This window comes from Schistosoma mansoni, assembly GCF_000237925.1.
Source record: "Schistosoma mansoni, WGS project CABG00000000 data, supercontig 0147, strain Puerto Rico, whole genome shotgun sequence".
NCBI classification, from domain to species: domain Eukaryota; kingdom Metazoa; phylum Platyhelminthes; class Trematoda; order Strigeidida; family Schistosomatidae; genus Schistosoma; species Schistosoma mansoni.
This window is the reverse complement of record NW_017386044.1, coordinates 611,087-635,552: the sequence shown is the minus strand read 5'-3', so window position 1 is coordinate 635,552 and position 24,466 is coordinate 611,087. Positions and strand designations below refer to the sequence as shown.

The window sequence follows — 24,466 nt, the reverse complement described above, 5'->3', positions numbered from 1 at the left end:
CTACGTAGGAAGTTGGGAGCAGACATCAAAAGGATGAATAGCAACTGGGAAACATTGCCCAGGACAGAGTTCGATAAAGGATGTTGGTGGGCGGCCTATGATCCTACACGAGGGGTAATATGAGTAAGTTTCTTTTGTTAATAAATTGTAGTCTTAAGAAACATCTGAAAGTCTTTGTAACTTTAATATTATCATACGCGATATTTTCTACTGTCTGACTTCTTTTGTTTTTAGCTTGCCGTTTTTGTTCTGTTATTCATCGCACAGGCTAGAGTGAGTAGATCCTGCATTTATTATAAAACATTTCTGGTCAGGAAATAAAAAAATCATAAGCCAAATAACAATAGAACATTAACTTCAAGGTATACTTTAAATGTGTGAAAAACTATTAGTGTTATCTGTCTGCTTGTCCGAATTGAAACAGCCAAAGTAGAGTTCAAACATGACTTTATCATTGAGTCATACGCCCACTGGGTAGCAAAAAATTTAGATGTAACGAAAAAGATATTAAATTATATTCTGAAATGATAATATGACAGGATTGACAGGGTGCTGACGTGGAATAAACAATAAAAATGAAATTGACAAATGACAAAGGCGATCATAGGAATGTACATGTACAAGTTATATATATATATATATTCACATGAGGAACTTGTAAAAGTGCAGTAATAATAATTGACACTTTACAATAGGATTAGTTCTCCCAACAGTTATTCTTTTTTTGATTATAATAAAAGCAAGAGTGATTCGGGGGAAGGTGAAGTTAGTCTATTCAGATTTATTTGGCCATATTGCATATCGTCCTTGTTTTAATTGTTGTACAGTTACACGACATATTCCATGATCTGAACATCTTCGTATCGCTATATCTTGAACACCAATGGATGCTATTGTACCAGTGCATCGATGACTTGAACCATCACGACCTTCTAAGATAACTGACGCACCAATCTGATAGCTTGATGTTAAAATAGAAAGCAAATATTAGTATATACACTAAATGGGTAAAAGCTACTATACTAACCAATTAATCAATCAATTCGTTTTAAGCAAAAACAAAGCAAGACATGTGTGTATACATACATTAATTCCAGTTGTCACATTTCACATTAACATAATGAAAACAATTCATTTGAATTGATAGTACGGTTCGTTTAGTGATGCAAAGCAATTGAGTCAATACTGTTTGAAACGTTTGTTTTTTAAAGTCGTACAATACTACACAAGTTTGTTGAAGAGTGGTAAGACGAAAATTAGTAAGTACAACATCTAAAAGTGAAAACATTTTGATGACAATACATGGTTTATATTGAAGTAAAATGTTTCCCATGAAAAATAAGACATTCTAATTATTTTATTTGTTGAGAGAAGGGAGGGTTACAGAAACAGTACATCTCACTTTGCCATACCGAATTCCATTACAGGTAGAAGGATTTAAAAAATACATACTGAACCCAACGAAACACCTAGTGTGAGAAGGGCTTAAACAGCCGTTCCTCCGGTTTCGCACTTATATTTTCAGATCGCCAAGATCATCAAAGCTAGTGAAGATGTATTCCCTTTCACGACATCCTACATTATGAATTGAATGATTTTAGAAGAAAAACTACTAAACACCACCAAACAGATGCTTCGTTATAGTAAGGATATTTACAGCAATCTCCTCGAACAGCCCTCTTAGTAAAGAAGCATAGAACTTGGAGGGTCTAATAGTGAGCAAATCACTTTTACATCATTAAGTTGTCATCAAAAAGTTTATACCATCAATTTCAATCAAGTCATCTAACACAACGACTATCATCTACTAGCATTCAGGATACCTGTTACATTTCTGATACAAAAAACTTTCAATGGTCACAACTTTCATCAGGACAGCAGGGATAATCCTCAAACTTGGTCATTAGTAAGACTTCATATTATCCTATTTCCTTTGTTTTTATGGATAAATTGAACTTCTAACGAATAGATAAACCTTCGAAAAAACTTCATTTGATATCGTCCTACAGATTTTTGTTATTTTACATTATTCGATTGTTTACTTCCTCTTCTAGTTTGTTACATGCTGTCAAGGTCATCGTTGTTACAGCAAAAAGACAATCGTTGTATTGCATTTATGCATTTCTTTTTAAGAATATAAAGGCTCTCTTTAAACTCTCACCTTTTTTCTTTTATTCAAACGGTTGTGTATCTGTCATATGAACTAAATAACTAGCGTATATCCTGTGTTGTTTTTATCTTAGAATAAATATTTTTCATAGTTGAAATCATGATTCGATTGAAGCTAGACCGCCATGGAAAACCTGGAAGCACTGGAAGGCCGTTTCATCCTATTACGGGACTCCTCAGCAGTGCGCATCCACGATCTCGCCTCGCGAGATTCGAACCCAAATCATAACAGTAGTTTATAGTTATTATTAGCATTTATGATAGTGCAGCACAATGTTCTTATTTGACTTCAATCGAAAATATCAAATAACTCAACATAAGGCGTAAAACTTCTGAATTAGATTTGTAACGATTACTTGGGTACACAATGATCAGAAGTTGCATATGAAACAGCTATCTACTGATAGTTATTTTATAATGGTTGTCTGTGTAAAACTAGTCGTCATGTAAAATTATGAAACTTTTCTCCAGTAAACCCAAGTAGAATAATTCATCATAAGTTACATGTCTTAAATAAGAGATCAACATCTATTACACCTACAAAAACCTATATACCAACACATCTCTTGACAGTAACAGTATTTGCTTCAGGAAAACAATTTAATAATCTAAGTTTAACTGTTTTAAAGAAAAACGCTGAAGCAAAATATCATACCATTTATGCCCACAGTAAAGTCGTCCATCGTCTATCCATATAGAAAGTGATGTATTTGGCTGGTTATTCATGGATGAATTAGTCCCAATGTGGCCAATACCAGTTGTACGTGCGCCTGTACGTGTAAGTGACGAGTCAACAACACTTACACTACTGAATGAATTAGGCGAACCAATTGAATGAGATGAAAATGGTGTATTCATACTTGTATTGGAATCTTTTGTCAGTCTACTTGAGCCACAATTATCTTCATAACATTTACCTAAGGAAGGACTTAACGGACTATTACAGCATAATTGAGACGTATTCGAAGTATTATTAGGAGTATGATTGGAATTATTACTTGCAGTATGTGAAGAATGCTTACGACTACCACTACTCATTGATGTTCCATTGGTATTATTTGAAACTTTCGAACAAGCTCTGTTGTAGAATAATTTACAGGAAAATAAAGACGAAGGAGGTGATAAAAGAAGGTAAACAGAGAAAAAGACAGCATTATATTATGACCATATTAAACTTTGTTGATATGGAATTACCCCCAAGTTAAATTCATTTTGATAAACACCAAAAACAACTTAGTGGATAAGTTTTTTTATTACAAGTGAGTTACTACCAAAATCAATGTGAAATCTCTAAACCTTCATGAAAACCTATTTGATGGGTTAACAAAAAGCCATGTCCCTCCAAATGACATCTTCAAGCTGTTTGGTTATTTGTTTAATTCAAACGAAATCTTGTCTAATTGGGGACCGGAAGTAGACTGTGTCAAACAATATGATATATGTGGGGGTTAGGATACTGAACAGGTGCCGAAACTTAAGCAAGTGGTCTTCTTACGGAGACAATTGCCGAGACACAAGGCAATATCCAAAGTAAGGACATGATGTTTCATAGCAGTCATTGACGTAAAGTGGGTTTATACACCGTGAGTGCCCTCATGATCCTAAATCCCATGTATACTGCTGAGCTGAAAGTAGTTTCTCAGCTCCCATAGGTGGGTTGTCCGTATCCACTAATCTGGTTTAGGTGTCAAACATTCGCTTTTCGTACGCCCGCCTTTTTAAACAACAGTGCAGCGTGAAGGTAATGAGTAGGAAATCCCTGACAGAGAGTATAGACATGACACGGTATGAAAGTGCTTTGAGTAAAAGAGCGGACTACCTCCACTCTCAATTACATTAGGGCAGTTGGAGGTATTTATTTATTTGAAAACATAAACATTGGTACAAAAGGATACCAAATAAATATGTACCACAAAATAACAATGACGCCAGTAGCAGCTGTCATTGATTTGTGTGAGGGCTATGATACTGCCCAGGTGCCTAAACCGAGACAGGTGGTTGTCTTAAGGGGGCCACTCCCCGAGCCTTTGACCTGAAGGTCTGTTGAAGGAAAAAGTAATCACACTATTAAGGTTTAGAATTAATCAAAATGTACACTAATAAGTAAATAGTTTGTTTGCCTTCACGACTTCTCCTCAAATTGGACACTGACTACAACTACATCATAATGGTTTGAAATGATAAAAAGAAACTTGCAAAAGGTTATTACAGTAAATAACTAATGTATTTATTATAACATTTGGAGATTTCGATCATAGCATGAATTGGTTAATTCATTAATTATGTCACATAATGTTCATAATGTATTGAGAATCTAATTACAGAGAAACTTAAGTAGTACCATTTAGGTGGTTCGTATATTTACCTCGTCACATCTATGGAGCGACTTGCAACAACTAAAACACAATTGATACGATATCTAGAAATCACGTCTTAATTTACTGTACAGAGCTAGTGACCTAGAAACCAATTCCCTTCAATCGTCTATAACAATTTATCATATTAACTTTGTGTGAACAGCTCATATATGAGCATCTAACTTTATCACATAAGTATTCTACATTTCTAGTGAATAGTCTGGCCTTACATTTCGAATTATTCTAAAATTCGGAAGTGGTTTTGTGGAGATCTCGCGAGTGCGGGATCGTGGATGCGCACTGCTAAGGAGTCTCATAATAGGACGAAACGGCCTTCCAGTGCTTCCAGGTTTTCCATGGTGGTCTAGCTTCAATTGACTCATGATTTCAACTATTCGAAAATTTACATTAGTAATCCTGTCCTGTGAGCAAATATCATTCAACCATAAGACTTATATATATATTCAGTGACGAAAAGAGTTGTCAAGCCATGCAAAACTTTGACCTAACACGTCAAAAATACTTTTCTCTATATTTGTAATAATCAAAATGAGCTATATTACTATATAGCATATATATATCTGTGAAATTTTATCATATCTTACCTATGAATAATTGTCAAATCTGCATAAATTTCATGTTCCGGTAATAAAAGATTTAATTGTGCACTAGGTGCAGTATTCTGATGACGTCTTTTACGAATAGACGTTGATGAAGAGTGGTTACAATTGTTATTAGTATTATTTAGAAGTGGTACTAGACCACAACCAAGTGCAGCAACTGGAGAGAGTCTGATGTTATTTGATAAACCAATCGTTCCAGTACCATTTGATGGCATAATAAGACCAGCTGCAACAGCTGCGACAGCTACTGCAGTAGAGTTACACGATGAATTCATTGCTACACCTCCATTAGTTAAAAGGTCACCGACACTATTTATATTGTCTGGTGTGTTTGATAAATATGAAGAATTCGTATAAAAATTTGTTAATGAGCATGACGATAATGAAGTGTTGTTATTCATGGAGGCTAATAAATGTGATAATAAGCTTCCGTCAAAGGGATTTAAACCTAAAGTACCAAATATATTTGACTTAGAAGTTGAATTGAACGTGGCGCTAATCACAGTAGTTGTAGAAGACGTCGTCGCTGTTGTGGTTGATGCTGACGTTGTTGATAATGATGATGATAATGAGGTCGACTGGAATACTGATGACATTGTATTACTAGATGGAATTCCTGATATATCATTCTCTTTAGGTTCATTCTCTAAATTTGACGACGATTGGATTGGATCGGTATTTTCATCATTATTATTTGCAATAACAGTAGAATTGTACGAATCATTTGAATTGGATTTCTGTAATCTTGTACTCAAGTTTGAATTCATTGGCCAATGTGAACCACAGAGAAGTAAGTCACCCCAATACATGAAATTAGCTGGATTTGAAGCGGAAACATCATTTCCGCCTGCCGAGCCGATGCTAACACCACTACCAACTCCACCTATAGCTCGTCGTCTCAACTTTCGAGTTATCGCAGGTTTAAATTCAAGAATATCTATAAATTAATTAGATAACACACTTACATCAGAAATTGAATGAATAAGAATTCACAACCCTGAGAAACTGGTGACACGAAAAAACCAAAATTTAGCTACATACATTACTGTTATTTTAGCTAATGAAAAAAGACATTGGAAGTAGACGCACATTTTAGTATGGAAACTTACCGATTTTAAATTAATGAACTTGAAACCGATTCAAGTGCCCGTTTTCCTTACCCACTGCTTGACAGAGGTATTTCTGTCGACCGTAGCTGTTACCTTGACGTGGTGGTCGGGCTTGCCTATCGTGATGACCCAACCGAACTATATTGGCTGGAACATATGATCCTGTAGGTTCAAACATACCAGAAAGGTCAATTGGAAAACGGTAAGACTAAAAGCAGCAACTCAAGGTCTGAGGGCGAAGTCGTACTGCCGACTGTAGAGGAGTGTGACAGCAGTAAGGTGTTTCTCTCGGACAACCAGCATCTGCAGCGATGCTGCCTTCTCACAAGGACGGGTGAGGTTTGAAAAGGTCGACCCTAAAAATGTTACGCCTCACCTTACCTCTCGGATTTCCGTCTCCGGCGGTAAGGCCTTTTGAAGAACGGAACTAACATGTCGAAAACCTCCTACAAAAATGCCGTGCGCGACCGGCCTCAAGCAGTTGTCCCTTGGGCTTTGCAGTCACGCTCCCAGGTCGTTAAGAACAACACCAGTTCAGCTTCCTTTTCAGGTCCCTCAAGAAATACCCTTCCACGGTGTGGGCAGCTGAGAAGCGATATCAGTCCTCATACTCGTAACAACACACGAGACCAGGTTGGTCACAATCAAATCCTTCCTACACCAAATAAGTCTCTTATTTCCACGACTAACCCTTCTCACGTCCCTTTATCACCTCGCATTGCTAGGGCAAACGATTCGAGTACGCGGAACGTTATTCCTGAGGGTTGTTTATAGAACAGTGAGTCAATAAGAATTGCCTACGTTCTAGGATTTAGCACAGGTTGAAAGCTTGCTGGATTAACATGGAAGGGTGTGGAATGGTGGAATAATTACCAGTGAACTTGGTTTAAACTGATAAGCCGTAGGTTTGAACCTCACTCAATATAACTTGATTTAGGTAGTTCAGTAGTATCACCCATACGTGAAAAATGTTTCTTAGAAATAAGCTTGTAAACTATACTGAGTAAATGATTTAAATTATACGCTAAACTACACTTATTGGATTTCCGATTAACAAATAAGATGTTGGAAATATATCTACAAGATATATTTACGGTATTGGAGCAGTGGTTCGATGGTTAAGGAGCATGACTTTTAGAAACTGAAAAATAGTAGCAACGACAGTGAATATGATTCAGTAGGACAGAATAAAAAGTATGTATGAATAAATAATTGAACTGAAGATCTAGAGAAAGATGAGTAGTGAATACGTTTGAGCCAATATGACCAATTCAATAGAATCACATTTGACGGAGAAGCTTTGTAGGATGTAAGAACCATCACATATTTGGGCAGCATCATTGGTGAGCACGGTGGATCTGATGCAAATGTGAAGGCACGAATCGGCAAAGCAAGAGCAGCATACCTACAATTGAAGAACATCTGGGACTCAAAATAATTGTCAAACAACACCAAAGTCAGAATTTCCAATACAAATGTCAAGACAGTTCTACTGTATGGGGCGGAGACGTGGAGAACTACGAAAGCCATCACACACAAGATGCAGGTATTTATTAACAGTTGTCTACTCAAAATACTTCTGATTCGTTGGCCAGACAATATCAGCAACAACCTACTGTGCGAGAGAACAAACCAGATTTCAATGGAGGAAGAAATCAGGAAGAAGCGCTGAAGGTGAATAGGACACGCATTGAGGAAAGCACTCAACTGCGTCACAAGGCAAACCCTCACATGGAATCCTCAAGGTCAAGAGAGAAGAGGAAGACCAAAGAACACATTACGCTGAGAAATGGAGACAGACATGAGAAGAATGAATAACAATTGGACAGAACTAGAAAGGAAGGTCCAGGACAGAGTAGGTTGAAGAATGCTGGTCGGTGGTCTATGCTCGATTGGGAGTAACAGGTGTAAGTAAGTAAGTAATATGACCAATTCAGATGCACATCACTCAACATCTCCAACCACTGGTAGTGGTTGTTGCCAGTATATCAACCAGGTCGTCTGCACCTACAGTCAATGTTTTTATAGACTGATACCATGTTTTGGTCTGACTCCACTGGTCCTCTTAGAAATTACTCCTACTCTATCCAACATGGAACTCACAATGAGTGTTATCCAGTGCTATGCACTCACTAATGATAGGAATGAGGTAAATAAAGATCAATTTTATGAGAGGTTGCAATCGATTGTAAAGAAGTGCTCAGGAGACGATCTGACAGTCCTGATGAGAAATCTAAACGCCAAAGTCGGGATGGACAATACCGAGTACGAAGATATCATTAAACGACACGGACTGGGGAGAAAAAAACGAAAACGGTGAGAGATTTGCAAATTTATGTGTATTCAACAAAATAGTAATAAATCCCACTACATTCCCCTGCAAACGTATACACAGAGCCATATGGTATTCACTGGGTCACACTACAGAAAACCAGATTATGTTTGCATTATTAAGAAATTCGGAAAGTCGATGGAAAACGTGAGAGCAAAGAGAGGATCTGACGGTTTCATATCACCACCTGGTGGTTCCCAAGATGAAACCGAAACTAAAGAAGGACTGGACAAACAGCATTATAAAAGTTTAGTACAGCCTTCCTCTGAGATACTGATAAGGCTAAATGAATTAAAGATAACTTTCAGAACCAGGCTGCAAGCTTTACAAGTAAGTATCCAACATACCACTTTGAGCATAAATAATACGTGTCTGAACCACCTTATTAGACTAAGATCCAAACCTCATCAACCAATTTATTATTTTCTTTCAGAACCCTATGCTTAACTTCAGCATTCTTAACTCCATTGGTTCACGATTTCAGGTGATGCAAATAAAACACATATTACCGACACACGAATAATCAAACGATTATGTTTAAATTTTTCTCAACTACTATTATTACTATAAGACAATATACTATTCGATCAAGATCCATAACAGAATAAAAACAGACACCATGGACGAATTATGTAATTCGAAGAAAAATTAAAGGAAAAAAGCTGCCTGAACAAGACCAACTAACCTCCACTTGGAGTCAATTCAATACTTTTCTTATCATGTTCCAAACGTCGTTTCAGTTCTTCACATAATGATACTAAATAAGCTTGAATTCGTCGTTTCTCATGCTGACATTATTTATGGAGAGGGAGAGAGAGAAATAAGGAGGTGAAAGGAAGAAGACATATGTAAAAGGATCCATTCAGTTCAAATAGAAATGACCTACCTCACAATCACGATCACATGCTTCAGCTTCTTTTGTGTACTCACGATAAATAGTATCTAGCTGTTAATAAAGTTATTATTTAGAGGGGGTAAAATAAGGTGGAAAAAATGTGATATGAATAACAAAAAAATTATCTGATCTTAATTTTGTCCGTCAAATGCAGTGATGTGATATTAAATAATCTTCATCAATTGAAAAACTAAAAGTTACTACATTGGTTGCTTCATCATGCTTTTCGAACTGGTAAAAAAAACACACTTTTGATAGATATGGAATTGAGCCAAAAGTCTTTAGGTGTAATACGTTTAAATCATTGGTCACAATTGATTGATCACTGGTTGGTGATCAATGTCCTTCTTAGTGCTGATCGAATGCTATCGATCAAGTTGCAATGTGGCCACTAGTCTAGGTGGCTCGACACTGCGTGCATTATGTTGAGATAAAATGGTAATTGGAGGTGGTCAACAGGAAACCCTGGACCCGGGTTTCATGCTACTTGGCACTCGTCAGCAAGGTGTACCAGTAATCTTAAGGGAACTGGTGCTCCCTGACGGATTCGACCCCGTGTTACTCAGCCTCACAGTCAGAGACGTTACCACTGAGCTAGTCGGGCCGCCACCGACCTCCTGTAGGACTGAGATGTAGTCACAATTGATTGATCACTGGGTGGCGATCAATGTCATGCGTGTCAAGTCCTTCTTAGTGCTGATCGAATGCTATTGGATCAAAATCCACTGAACTTCAACTCAGCCTCTGTTAATTTATGTGGGATTAACGTATGATATCTATGTTACTTATACTTAACTAGTAATTTATTGAACGATTTCTCTCTTACGTAAAATTAGCTTATTGTAAACCACACTCTCAGTAAGGAGATTAATGCATCATTCTGGCTGTGTTGAATTAGTTAACTTTGTTTATTTAATTATTTGAACACATATTGGTGAGAATGGGCACCAAAATATATACGCAGGACATATAACGTTGGATTTGTGAGTGGGCTTGGATACTGCTCGGTTGTTCAAACTGAACGTGATTTTCTTAGAGGACCACTCCCCAAGCCAGGCTTTAAAAATATTCTCATTTGATTCTTTGGAGTTAAAAATTTTGTATATTAGAGTAGACTTCCAATGGTGTTGTTAGCGGGATACAGATTGGATTAATGCATGTTTCGTGCGGGAATACGTTGGGGCACGCTGACTAGCCATTTCTTAGCTAATTGTCGCTAGCGGATACCTGGAGGGGACTTTGGAATCGTTTTTGCAAAATTATAAATATACTAACGGTTTTCTTATTGTGATTCCTACTTACAATCTTGTATATTTGGAATATAATTACGTTGCTGTTCAACCGTGTTTTCATTTCAAGACTTGTCGAGTGAAATATTGTACGGAGAATACTAAGCAACAGTAGTTGGGCCGTATTACATGAGATCATAACATGTGTACATTCTGGTGATCAGTTTTAATCGAAAACTATCAATCATTCTGTATTATAAGCTTATTTCGGAGTTATAAGTACCAACTGTGTAAACAAACATGGTATGTCTCTAAACTCCCACCAAAAACTAATATCGCCTCGTGATTAGCCGAAATTGACTCACGAGTTTCACTGGAAACAACAGCTATCTCATTAACAGATAAATAAAAACTATCTCATTAGAGATGATCATCGAGAGGTAACGCTGATAAGAAACGAATTGTGATTAGCGAAAAAAATCTTAAGTCCCAACCTATGTAACAGCAAGGGATACAATCTGGATGTTCAAACTAAAGCAGATAACGTAGAATTCGAATCTACTTCATCACAAATAGTCTAGCAACTTAACCACTAAACCACCGACCAATAGCTTTCAAATAACTATATAAACAACTTTTGCTTAAGCATAAATGTAGACTGTTCCTCTAGTAATGAATACCACTTTCCACACATATTGGAGGGTTATTTAGTTGTTGGTATAATTAATTCGACTGATTTCAACTAAGTATCCTAACCTGTCCATTGATACACAACAAAAGATGAGAATCAACTTTGTTAGCAAAACCTCAATCTTGACAGTTGAGAAAGCACTAACAAAGCTTAGAATGAAGGACACATGATCTCCTCATAGATCCACACGGAAAGGACTCTCTCAACAGATTAAAAAACCATGATCGTATTGTTCAACATAAATTATATTTGTAGGATATAAATATAGACCAACCATAAGTCTACTCCATCAACTAACATCAACCTACAGAATAAACTCATGAATTCTTACTGACTGTTTCCCAGAACATCGAGCGTAATTGCTCAAAAATTAAACCCCGAACTTTTATCGATATACTTGAATTAACATCAAAAAAGGTGCTAACAAGTAATGTATTTGTCTTACTATTCACAGACTAACTAAGAAGTTGGTAATAAGCATAGAAGTGAGTTTAAGCGTTAGATAACCTAGAGTATTAGAGATTAGGTTCAAACACATCTCAGCAACAACCCGATATAATCACCGAAGCTATTGTAATAAATTTAGCTTCAAGCAAATTTTTCATCTATAATATGTGTCATTACTCATAAACATTGTTGTTGAAGCAGCAAAATAAAATCTTTTATGCTTACTTTGTGTTCATGTAGAATGTGAATACGTTGTTTTTGTTCCGAATACCAAGTTTCGATTTCTCCACGAATTTTCACAAATTCTACCAATTATATCCCAGTTATGTACAAAAAGGATACTTCAATTACCTGGATGAGTTTTGTTATCTAATTGATCTAACTGAGTCTGAATATTAGCTACTTCTGTATTGTATGTATCTTCAAAATCATCGCTCACATCACTAAGATCTCCCCGTACACTTGTTGGCATTGCTGGTGCTGACACGTAAGTAGATTTTTCTGTATGCTTTCTTTTCATTCAAATCAAATTAAATAGCAACCTTCCACTATAAAAGAAGGAAACATTATCCACGTGATTGACCACAAGAACATGACACAAATGCAAATGTATGTTAATGAAACTACAATAATTTTCAGTAATACTCAATACGTCAACACTCATTAACCGTGTGAAAACTTAATTCGTTGAAATTTACTACGTTTGATAAGATTGTAGTGACCGGCTGGTCTCGATAAGAACACGATTGGAATAAAAGAAACAATTATTATTATTGTAACCAATTGTACCAGTGATTGTTTTACTGTACTTGTTTAACTGCATCAGACTCACTTCTTGTTCCGCTATCCGCCTTGTTCGGTTCGAACTTTCTTACGCTCTGCCCATTTTGCCTGTACTCGTTGGCACGTCTCGGTATTCTTTCGATACCACGAGATCGCCAATAAATATACTTTATCTGGACTAATTAAAGCCTTCTGATTTGCAAGTTATCAAAGGAACCAAGTCGTTTCTGGGCGCGTAATCGAATTGTAGTGCTGATCATAGTCCGTCTATGACTCGACGTCACTACAAGATATTGCTATATAAAGCAACACTATTGATTGACTAATAAGTCATCCAAGATCGTTAATGGAGTATATTTTTACCTGTCTGTTTAATATCCGCTCATCGGTAGAATACAGCATGTAAAATCGCTCTCAACCATTCTGGAATATGTTCGAAAGTATAATATAAGCGTAGAATTCTATAAAATGACAGAACACTTATTACCATGCCCTGAATAATTTACAGAAATGAATTATAAAACTATTATTTCATCGACCCTCAGATCTGTCACACAAACCAACTTTTATTCTGTGCATCCAAAAGCAGCGGAAAGTGAAATCAACTGCACTTCAGATCTATTGATAGCCTGAGACTTAAGTTGAAATTCGAAAGACCATTCGCCTTATCTACACATCCTACAGCAAATGAATCGCAAAACTGTAGATGTGAACTAAGTATGCAGTTACGTTTTTTACGTCATTTCATTGTAGTCACTATAATCAAAGATTGACTTGATCATACCAGCGAACAAAACAGCCAAACAATAAAGAAAGGAGGGATGAAGGCAAACACATGTGAAATATAGGGCATATTCTGCAAGAAAATAATAGAGAAACGCGCAAAAAGTCTACTCTTTAGTCGGCGAGACTATATTTTGTGAACGACCTTTGAAACAATCTTAAGTGGCCTTGAGAAATATTAGCCAATCAGTACAATGTGTCAAGGTTAGAAAGAGGTTCAAAGGTTCTAAAATCGTAATGCATAAGGTTTTTATTTTATTTTATTTATACACATAAATATTGGTACAAACGGGCACCAGATACATATGCGCTACACAAATCTCATTCGATTTGTGTAAGGGCTTGGATACTGCTCAGGTGCCCAAACTGAAGCAGGTGGTTTTCTTAGGGGGCCACACCCGGAGCCTTTAACCTAAAGGTCTGATCCACAAGGCAGTGGAGCATCGTGAGGAGATGCAGTCCCATAGTAGCCGGTGACCAATGATTGATTCATACGCCATTTGTTCCCTCACAATACTGGAGCCAGCCCATGTGCATCATTGGTTTGGAATCAGGGTTTTCCAACTCCCCTAGGTGGACTTTCCATGTCCGCCAACCCGGTTAAAGCGCCGGACATTCGCTTTTCGTCCTCTCAATTTCGTAAACAACAGTAGTGCCACGAGAAGGCAGTGAGTAGGACTTCCGTGGCAGAGGCTATATTACTCATGGCCATGTGAGGTCATTTGAAGATGGAGGGAGAGCGGACTCCCCACTCTCGGCCATACCAGGGCGTTTGGGGGCATAAGGTAGAGGAATATATCCATATGGCTCCATAATAGTCCATCTCTGGAGTCATGATAAGGCTTCAAAAACTCTCGGCCTCGGCCACATGGCTTCAATATTGTTTGTATGTACTCCGGTTGTGGGTCATTTTTATTACCCATATATTCCTACAATACTTATACCACTGAAGAGCCGAAGTTTCAGTAACATCTGTGATCATTGCAGCCGATGTTACTGGTGCTTTTATTATGCAATTCACGACAATTATTATAATTTGCCTTAGTCCCAATTCGGACAGTGCGAAAAAAGTTTTTATTCTAGCAGACATACTACAACATACATTACGCCGAATGACATCACGGTAGTCTGCACAAGATCTACAAGTCATTTGGTTACAGCAATTACAAATAAACTTTTTAGTAGTCCCATTTATTGAAAACGCTTAACTGTCACGTCTCTGAAATCCTCTGTGAACCGACTGTACATGAGCACCAGGTACTGAATTTGCGTCTTGACCTTGAAATCCTTCAAACGCTTCTAATTGACTCGTCCATAAATTACAGACTCGCCGATTTTCTAAATTTATATGAATGTAGGAATATTTTATAAATAACTCTAAAAGATCAACTAATTCATAAACATGAGTTTAGTTTATGAGAATATGACTTGCACACAACACAAAGGTAACATCGCACTGTATTCTGGTTGAGAGCATGAATAAATATTGATCAAAAAGCTGGTTTGTAGCTAGGAAACTGTAGCATACTGAAACGGGGCAAGGCTATGCCACACAATTTGTGAACAGGATATCAAGGAAGTTATTTATCAATACGTAAACATCACCCAAAAAAGTAAAAACGAGGCACTAAATAACAGACACTTTGCAGAAAAATTGCAGGAAATACTGGCACAAAACCTCACCCACAGTAACCCATATATACGTTGAGTATATTCCCGTCCTACGACCGTTCCGCAAAACATCAAGCGTCCCGCCGAATTTCAACCTTGTCCAAACTATCCAATGTGCTTATGACAATCTAACATTGTAATCAATCCAAACGTCTGCCACATAAGCTCTCAGTTTCAACTTTGTCCTGATCTTACATGTATTATTGTCAAGTGTTTTCTATTGCCTTCATCATTAAAATCAGGTCCATTCAATATATCTATGAAGTTTAATATCAAATATCTTTGCGATATGCGAGTATAAACCAGTTAATTCTTCTACTCTCTCTGCTTTGAGTACCTTATACACAACTTATCAGCCTATGTTACTCCAAATTATGCCAAATAATTTTGTATATGGTAATGAAACTACTGGAGGGACCTGCTTTTTTCGACGAGAACACGATTATAATAAGAGAGGAACGATTGAAGACCTTATTAGCACGTCACCCCATGGGTGATGCTAAACCGAGCCACCACCTCACGCGCCTGTAATCTCTTGCAGGAAATACGACAGTTGACTCAGAGATAGTCAAAGAATTGCGGCTCGAATCTCTATCAGCTAGTATGCAACCAACCCTTACGACCCTACTCGAGGACACTCCACTCAATCAGATGGCCCTCATAGCAGATAAAATCCTAGCATTGACTAACACCCGAGACAACTGTATAGTTGCCTCAACATCACATTCACATAGGCGCCCTATGGCTCATGGGGATAGGTCTAAGTGTATTCACACTCGTCTCAGCTTCCGAGACCGATCTAACGTACCAGACCCCTACGTCCCCCGACCCAGGTCACGTTCCCGTAAAGCCGTAACGACTCGCCCCAAGCGGGCGACAAAATGCGGCTTCGGAAGCGAGTTCGAGTTGGTGGTGGTTCCACTGTGCCTTCGCGGCCGGTGCACGCCATTGTCGAGCTCCCTTCTCATACAAGGGCGGGAAACTCCCGAACCGGCGAGTAAATGCGGCCGTAATCACCGGTCCTTCACCTCAGTTTGGCCGTTTATTTTATGAGCACGATTAACGCATTAACGCTAGGCACCTTGTGGATACGGGTGCCCAAGTTTCTGTCTTACCCATCTGTAACAGTAAGTTTCATGCCACTATGCTTCGACTACACGCTGCAAATGGCTTAGTCATTCCTACCTATGGTACACGACAGCTTGCGGTCAATCTGAGCCAACAGCATAATGAAGGCCCTTTTCACGTGATTTCCCGTCACTAAAAGACCTTCAAGGTTGATCGACATGGCCGCGTCCAAATAGTCAGAATTGATCGTCTCAAGCCAGCACACGTCGATGACAGTGCTACACCTGATAAGCCGAGACTCAGCGCTAGACCCATTAAACCTTCTAGCGGGATCTATACATCTACTTCGGATCCCACGCTAGATACACCTGAGACCTCATTCTCACGTCCCAGTCAACAGCACGTGTCATCTGCCCCGTCTACGGACGAGACTTTCGTCTCACGTCCAGATCGGCAGACCACACCGCCCTTCACTGCGGATGAGATTGCAGGCTCACGAGGTTCGAACGAGACTACCGTCTCACGTTCCGGTCGCCGAGTACGCTTACCCGTACGCTTTCGAGACTAACCTCATAACCAGCAGCGGATACAGTATAGGACCTTACACTTATACTACACGAATGCAACACTTTTCTCTTTTTCTTTCATTTTTTTGTCTACCCCGAGCCTACGCCTCCGACCATCGCAGTATTGGTATCGTCGACTTCAGTCAATCTTGGCGAAAGCTGGCCTGATCACCCACTCTCTAGTCAACGCACTCAGTCGATCTCTCCGGCTCTAAATACGTATGATATACATTTTGTTCCCAACGTCGTTATTATGGTCGCATTTGGTTCCTTGGCTCAATCTGGTTTCGTTTTACGTCTGCAGCGTTTCTGGTCCAGACCTCTACGAACGCAATCTTCAGATTCTGGATACAAACCATTCTGGTGTAGCACGCTAACCCAAGCAATCACTACAGTACGTTTCCTCCTGGTACAGTTCTACGTCAAAGATCTTTGGTGGCAACTCGAGGACCAACGATCACTTCCTGTTCTGCCAACGCCTTCGTCCTACAATTGCACGTTTCGCGATCAGTCCCACGAACGAAACCGCTACGTATCGAAAGTGTAAACCCTTTCTAGCGAGGGGCTCCTGTAGTGACCTGCTTTTCTCGACGAGAACACGATTGGAATAATGGAAACAATTATTATTATTATTGTTATAACTAATTGTATCAGTGATTGTTTTATCGTACTCGTTGTTGTTCAACTGTATCAAAGTCATTTCTCGTTCCGCTATCCATCTTGTTGGTTTGAACTTTCTTACGCTCTGCCCATTTTGCCTGTAATCTTCGGTACGTCTCGGTATTCATTCGATACCACGAGATTGCCAATAAATATACTCTATCTGGACCAGTTACAGTCTTCTGGTTTGCGAGTTATCAAAGGGACCAAGTCGTTTTGGGGAGCGTAATCGAATTGTAGTGGTGATCATAGTCAATCAAGACTAGACACCATCTACACTACCATAGTATATGTATAAAAACAAAGGAGAAATCTACTTAAGATAGTGAGCTGAATTTGTGACTTTCATGTAAGCTGGGAAATCATGCTGTTCCCCTCCAACTTGGATAGACTGCGACCATCTACATAGATAACATACATTAGTGATCTACAAATCAACTAACATTCTGGATTGTAAGCATAAAATATGATAAGAAGGAGGTAAAAAGGAGTGCATTGCTAACAAGTGGACATTATGTGACAATGGTAATGGATAGTAATTAATCGAACATGAATCAGTTACGGCTAGTCCGAAGGATGACACTCGTTTTTCGGGTACGTGTTTGTGAACCCCAAATTCGAGCATTCCCCTGAAAGTGCTGTAGACATTTCTGCTGAGAGAACACTCCAAATGGGATCAAGCTTCACCGAGAAAATGTCTCAGACAACCTAGGTTTTCTCTCTTGCTGTCTAAGATTTTTCGAACGTTCCCTCAAACGGCGGGATCGTGACGTTCTAACAGGGTGTTGATGCAGTTTCTGGGTTTGGAATGATGTGTCTAATTACTAAGCCATCCCATGTTCCCCCATAGTCTAGTGTGAATAATACCGAGTGTCGGAGACTATCTTTATATAATTTGCTTCTCAGCTCTATCATCCACATTATCTCTCGTCCCTTCATATGACAACAAGTATTTATATCCCTTAAGAAAGGAAAATGACAGCATTTTCAAATCTGAGATGGGGCCATGAGTACGTCTGAAAATGTGTCAGAAGTAAGTCTAGATTGATTGCACCAAGTTGTCTTAGGATTTGGTGATGAGTTCCAATTACATTGCCTGTAACTTGAATGTGGTTTGAGCTGACGTCTGAGTTACATATATCAACGAGCATAAGAACGCGCGGATAGATAATATACAGAGGATTATTGCGAAGGAATAAGGTTGCTCATAAGCAAAACATTACGAATCTTTGGTACATTTTAGTGGTAAACAGTGTTTAGTAAAAACAATTTCAATGTCAGTAAGGATTCTCTTTTAAAATATCCAGTAAATGTAAGTTATTTTAACTTCATGTGTTTCACTTGGCAGTGTGGTTTTCCCGAAAATACACAAATTATTAGTTGAACAACAATGAAAATCAGTTAATTAATATCCATCGTCTTCATCATTAATGAAACCTGAACGTTGATGTGGGGTGGATCTTACTGTTCATAATAAACTCAGGTAAAAAGTAATAACAATAAAAATTCCTACAAGCCAAAAAACGCATAAATTGTCAAATATAGGAAATTGTGTTTAATAACTTATTAGAAATCAAATTCATATATTGGTTTAACCTGGTGTGTCAGCTTTTCCTATTTCATAAGCACAGATAAATGATTTCAAGTAATCATACATCTGCGACATATTGCAGATTATAGTCACAACTTAGGTAACTCCTCCCTAGAAGTTTCCCAAGTCGGAAAAGACTTAGGAGTTTTGGTACCCTACGACCTGAAGTCGTATGCGAACTGTGACGAAAACGCCTTTCAAGCAAACCTTGCACTGGTAACATTGAAGCGCATTTTTGGCCAGTTTGACGGTAGAACCTTCCACATAATCTTCAACAGTTTTATTCGTCCCCATTTAGAGTACGGAAACTTAGTATTTCCTCCCTCCCTCCAGAAGGATAAGGACACTCTGGAACGTATCCAACGTCAAGCCACGAAATCAGTTCGGGGACTCAAATTCAAACCTTATGAAGAGCGCCTCCAATCGCTTAACCTCAATGTGTTGCTTGGTCCTATCCACCTCAAACATCTACTCCTAATTTCATCGTCATCTGAAAAAGATGATTTGGTCTCTTCCATAGTAGGCTGTCGTTGATGGTATCCGGTCAATGAACATTCAGTATGCTGTCTAGACAATTGTTTATAATTACTTGTAGTTTTTCACAATGGTTGCAGTATTCAGTCATGTTTCACCTCCATACAGTAGAACCGTCATGAAATTCATGTTGAACATTCTAACTTTGATGTTGGTTAGGTGAACTACATATCGAAATATCAACTATATTTACTCAACATAGAGCATTAATTGTTCACGTTGTCAGATCAAGTGAATGAAATTTGATTATGTCATTTTCAGTATTGCATCTCACTAAATAAATAGGAATACTCAAACTTGCACTGTTCTACTCCCGATTATCATTTGTTGTAATGTAAATCTCAACAGCCTTTACACATGTAAAGTAAACTGATCAGTCGTGTTTTCTAGTAGAGGTGTTAACGTTGATGGAGGTGAGGAAAATCTCCGTTATTTTAGGACAGTTTCCCCTTACTCAGTGGGATGAGTGATAATGTGCAAAAAATGGGATGCAAAATGAATGTTTAGGTGGTTATCACCTTTCAGGTAAACAGTTATTTACAAGCATTTGTAAACCCACTAACTGTCTTGCCTACATGATCGCTCACTACGTGATTGATTAACTCCACTACACAGTAAATCATATGTATTCACAGTCATACTACTTAACAATGATAAGTACGCTAATGAGTGAATTTATTATTTTATTATGCGCAACAACATAATGACTGATGTGGAATAATTGAAACGAGTACTCATATCACATTTATATACCACACTCCTTATGTAAAAAGATTCCACAACCACCAAGTACCTGAAATTTCCCCACTAAAAAGAGGAATCTCCGTTTTGTAAATGGAACGCTTGAATTTCAAAAATGGTAACAATGGTAAACTCGACCAATATGAGATTACATTGTATTCTTTTTCAAAATACATGACATCTGTAATCATCCGAGAAAATTGTAAACACTGACAAGTTACAAATATTTTAACTTATTGAACGTCATATATGCAATCGGAGATTCGAAAAGTGTGAGCGTATGGGTTGTCTCTCAGAATGAGTATCATTTCTTGGCGTGAATTCATTTTATGGTTGATAAACTACAGATCATTTCTCATCCACAACACCGTTTGTGAAATGAATCCTAGATCAAATGTCAGTGAACATAAAATGAATACGAAGAAACTGAGTTCATAAATCACACAGGATTCTCAGTGATGATATGCTCGACTGACTGACTGACTGACTCAGTTAGTTTATAAGTAAGTATATTGAATATTGACATCCTACTCACATAGTTGTATTTTTCTGTCGACACATCTGACATTTCAGTAATCACCGCATTTACAGCAATGAGTGGTAGGGTAATTCATTCCTCAAATGATTCAATTTAACCAATTACTAGTTTCAGATTTTGTGTTGTTGTTTTCTTACCATCCTTAGTCAAATTTACGTCTTCCTATTTTTATTACTATACAATTTCATTTTTCAGGTTGAATGTTACAACTCTATTGTATTTTATTTTGGATTTCGATCCAAATTAACTGGAACGTTGAAGCAATGTGCTCAAGTATTCTAATGAGGTTAGTATTACACTTGCATTCTTCGAATTCTCATTATATTAACAGTCAACCAATGGTGTGAACTGACTAACAGTTTTAGACATTACTGTTATTGACCACCCGTTCGACAGAAACAACTACATTCATTAGTGATCTCATATTTCTGTATCCACAATTCTGCGTGATTGTCTCTAATATCTCTAATATTAGTTTTCCAATATGTTATGAGTTGGACACCAGTTGACAGTTGGGTAGTAGTGATCAACGCCATATTTGTTAAGTTTCTAGTATTGATCGAATTCCATTGATCAAGTTCAATGTAGTCTCACGTGTAAGTAACTCGACATCATTTCGACTATGTCATCATGTTCGGTGGTTGGAAGTAGTGACTAGGAAAGCCTGATTGACCTGAGTTTCCTATCAGCTGACACTCATCAGTAAGCGTACCTGTCAGCAAGGAGGAGCTGTTTCGGTGCTTCATTTCACAATAACTTATCATTATCATTATTATTATTAATAACATGAACAACAGTTTGTCAAATAAGTGTGACTGAATAAAATTCCAAAACTGATATGATTCAGTATCTTACTGTTTCATGAATATAGCTTTCATCACATAATACTACTCGTAAATTCATTTTAGTACAAATACATCAAGTTCATGAATGTTGGTGGGAAATGTCAAAAGCTGAAAAGATTTGTATTTCCAATGTGTTGATTGTATTGATGAGATGTTTACTTTCTAATATTTTCAATGTTTTATTTCATTTAAATGATGTAATTACCAAATCGATATTCTAATCTGAGATCATATTTACAGGTGAATATGATGTAGTCGAATTGTGATGGTAAAACGAATGTCCTAGTGAATAAATATAAAACACTTCATCGTTGAACTAATTAACAAGTGATGATTATAATGTATGCATATTGTTGTGGAAGTTGTTGAGTTTCATTTAAATCATCAACTGATCAATGATATATGAACATTGGATATCTGGAAGTGGTGGATGGACGTCTCGTCCTAATATGGAACTATTCAGCAGTTGACATTTACGATCCGTCAGTCATGAATTCAATGTACGACTCTCAGTCTCGTATGTGGATACTTAACTTCTAGATCACTGGGTTGGTTCATAACAGTGTTAATATCTGACTTCGATCAATCCACAAAACTGTGCCACCATATTCCATTGTGTTCGATGAGTAACTGCCTCATATCCGACACGGTTGAACTCCACTGGTCACGGTTTTTCACCAGAACTATCATGTATAGTCTTAAGTATTGAAGGAAAAATCTGATGATGTCTTATATAAAGTAGTCACAGAATGTGTGCACTAGTAATTGTGTAAATGTTTATCTATTCCATAAAAAGACAAACGATTATTTTACATCCAAATTACTCATTTTGCCTATAAAATTAATAGTTCAGAAGAGGTTTTGTGGAGATTTCAGTATTTTCATAGTTGAAATCATGAGTCAATTGAAGCTAGACCGCCATGGAAAACCTGGAAGCACTGGAAGACTGGTAGGTCTTGGGTTCGAATCTCGCGAGTGCGGGATCGTGGATGCGCAACGCTGAGGAGTCCCATAATAGGACGAAACGACCGCCCAGTGCTTCCAGGTTTTCCATTGTGGTCTAGCTTTAATTGACTCATGATTTCAATTATGAAAAAAATTAATAGTGTCAATAATGAAATAGTATTTATAATAGTCATAGGTAACTGACCCCAAAAAGATATTCATTAAAGCAGAGCTTACTTAAAATGATTAAAATGATTTATGTGTAAATAAAACATTTTCATTTATTATAAGCATAAATAGATGGTAGATGACAATAGAATTCAGGTCACACGTTTCATCTTATTTAGTGCTCATCAGCTGGATATACGTACATCACCGAGTTGATGTACAATAGGAGATCAAATGCACATTTTTCGTCTACTAAAAATGTTGATTGAATAATGTAACATGTGTATACTGAGAATTGAAATATTAAAATAATTATATTTCTTTCAATTATGGAAGATAACTACAATTATCTGGATAGGATTAACTCAATTTTATAAAGTTTTTTTCTAAATTCCTTTAAATGATAAAAAATAGGACGAAAAGCGCGTCCTGGATTCCACTGCTAGTCACCCATTTCACAAGCATGTGGCTATCAGGACTCAGTGGCCGAGTCGATAAAGCGATGTCGTTTCAAGCGAAAGATACTGGGTTCGAATCCCAGAGTGAACATCAACTTTGAGATGCAGGTACATCCAGTTGACGTGTTTCAAATAGGACAAAACGTGCGTCAAACTGGATTCCACTGCTAGCCGCTATCCATCTTTGCTTACCATGATTGTGAATTAAGGCTATATCGAGGCAATACGCACAGTATGCACACATGCCAATTAGAGACTGACCAGTTGCAGTCCTAAACATCAATGGGAAGATTCAGCCAAACAATACCAAGTGAATTCGGTTATTACCTTCATTATAATTTTGATTAGAATATTTACACAGAACTAATGATATATTTTGATTACATAAACTAGTTATTTTTGATACGAATGAATTTCTTCGATGCTCAGTGATATAAATATTACTTAGAATAGTACTACAAATCTTTTCAATTACCTAAGAGTATAGTATAACAACCTCAAAGTTGTCCTTGATAACCGTGGAAGCATGTTTAAAGTGCTTTGTATGGACCTAACTCAACTATGTAGTTGATGATAAGTATCTGATTAGAAGGTCTAACGAATATAGAAATTTGACTATGTGTGAAGAAACATCTACTTCCTGTAAAAAGAACAGAATGATGTATAAGTTTAAAGCAATTGTTACATGAGGGTTATCAGGAGTAAGTAGGCCATGCAGTTAGTTCCCTTTATGAATTTAAATAAAGACAGAACAAATATTGATGCAGAATAGTATAAATTCATTATATATCGTGGTTTCTCATCAGCTGCTTATAACCAAATGTGTATTAGAGTTTTAGCATTGGGTTAATAAATAGTATGGAACAATTGATATAAGTGAATGTAAAGGATTGGAATAACAAAAGGTCATCAATGATAACTATATATATATATATATGCAAGGAAAGGTCAGAGGTTATTAGGTATTAGAATGAAGGGTGGCGTAATAGTTGAGTGGAATTCAAAGACAGATAAGATCAGATGTGTTATAATTTTATAGGTAATTAAAAACAATTACGGTGGCTTACGTAATAATTGAATAGAATTTTGGAGAGTTCATATAATTAAGAGAGACAAGTGAGAGGAAATGTGTGAGAGAAAGGGTGGTTTAAGAATTAGTTAAGGGAAGAGGAATATAATAAAAACTAAATATTAACCAAAATAAAACTAATATCAAAAATAAAACAAAAAATGGATTACCAGGGTAGTTAAATAAGTTTATCA

At 37.3% G+C, this 24,466-nt stretch overlaps 1 protein-coding gene across 1 annotated transcript; it reads right to left on the bottom strand.

Moving 5' to 3' along the window:
- Positions 1–771: 771 nt before the first annotated feature.
- Positions 772–12,372, bottom strand: Smp_204740 (unnamed protein product; the record flags this gene model as incomplete). The annotated part of the gene is made up of 7 exons (XM_018792722.1): positions 772–961; positions 2,825–3,247; positions 5,132–6,086; positions 9,276–9,378; positions 9,477–9,536; positions 12,078–12,136; positions 12,204–12,372. 7 exons carry the CDS (start codon positions 12,370–12,372, stop codon positions 772–774), a joined length of 1,959 nt encoding a protein of 652 aa, XP_018644670.1.
- Positions 12,373–24,466: the final 12,094 nt, after the last annotated feature.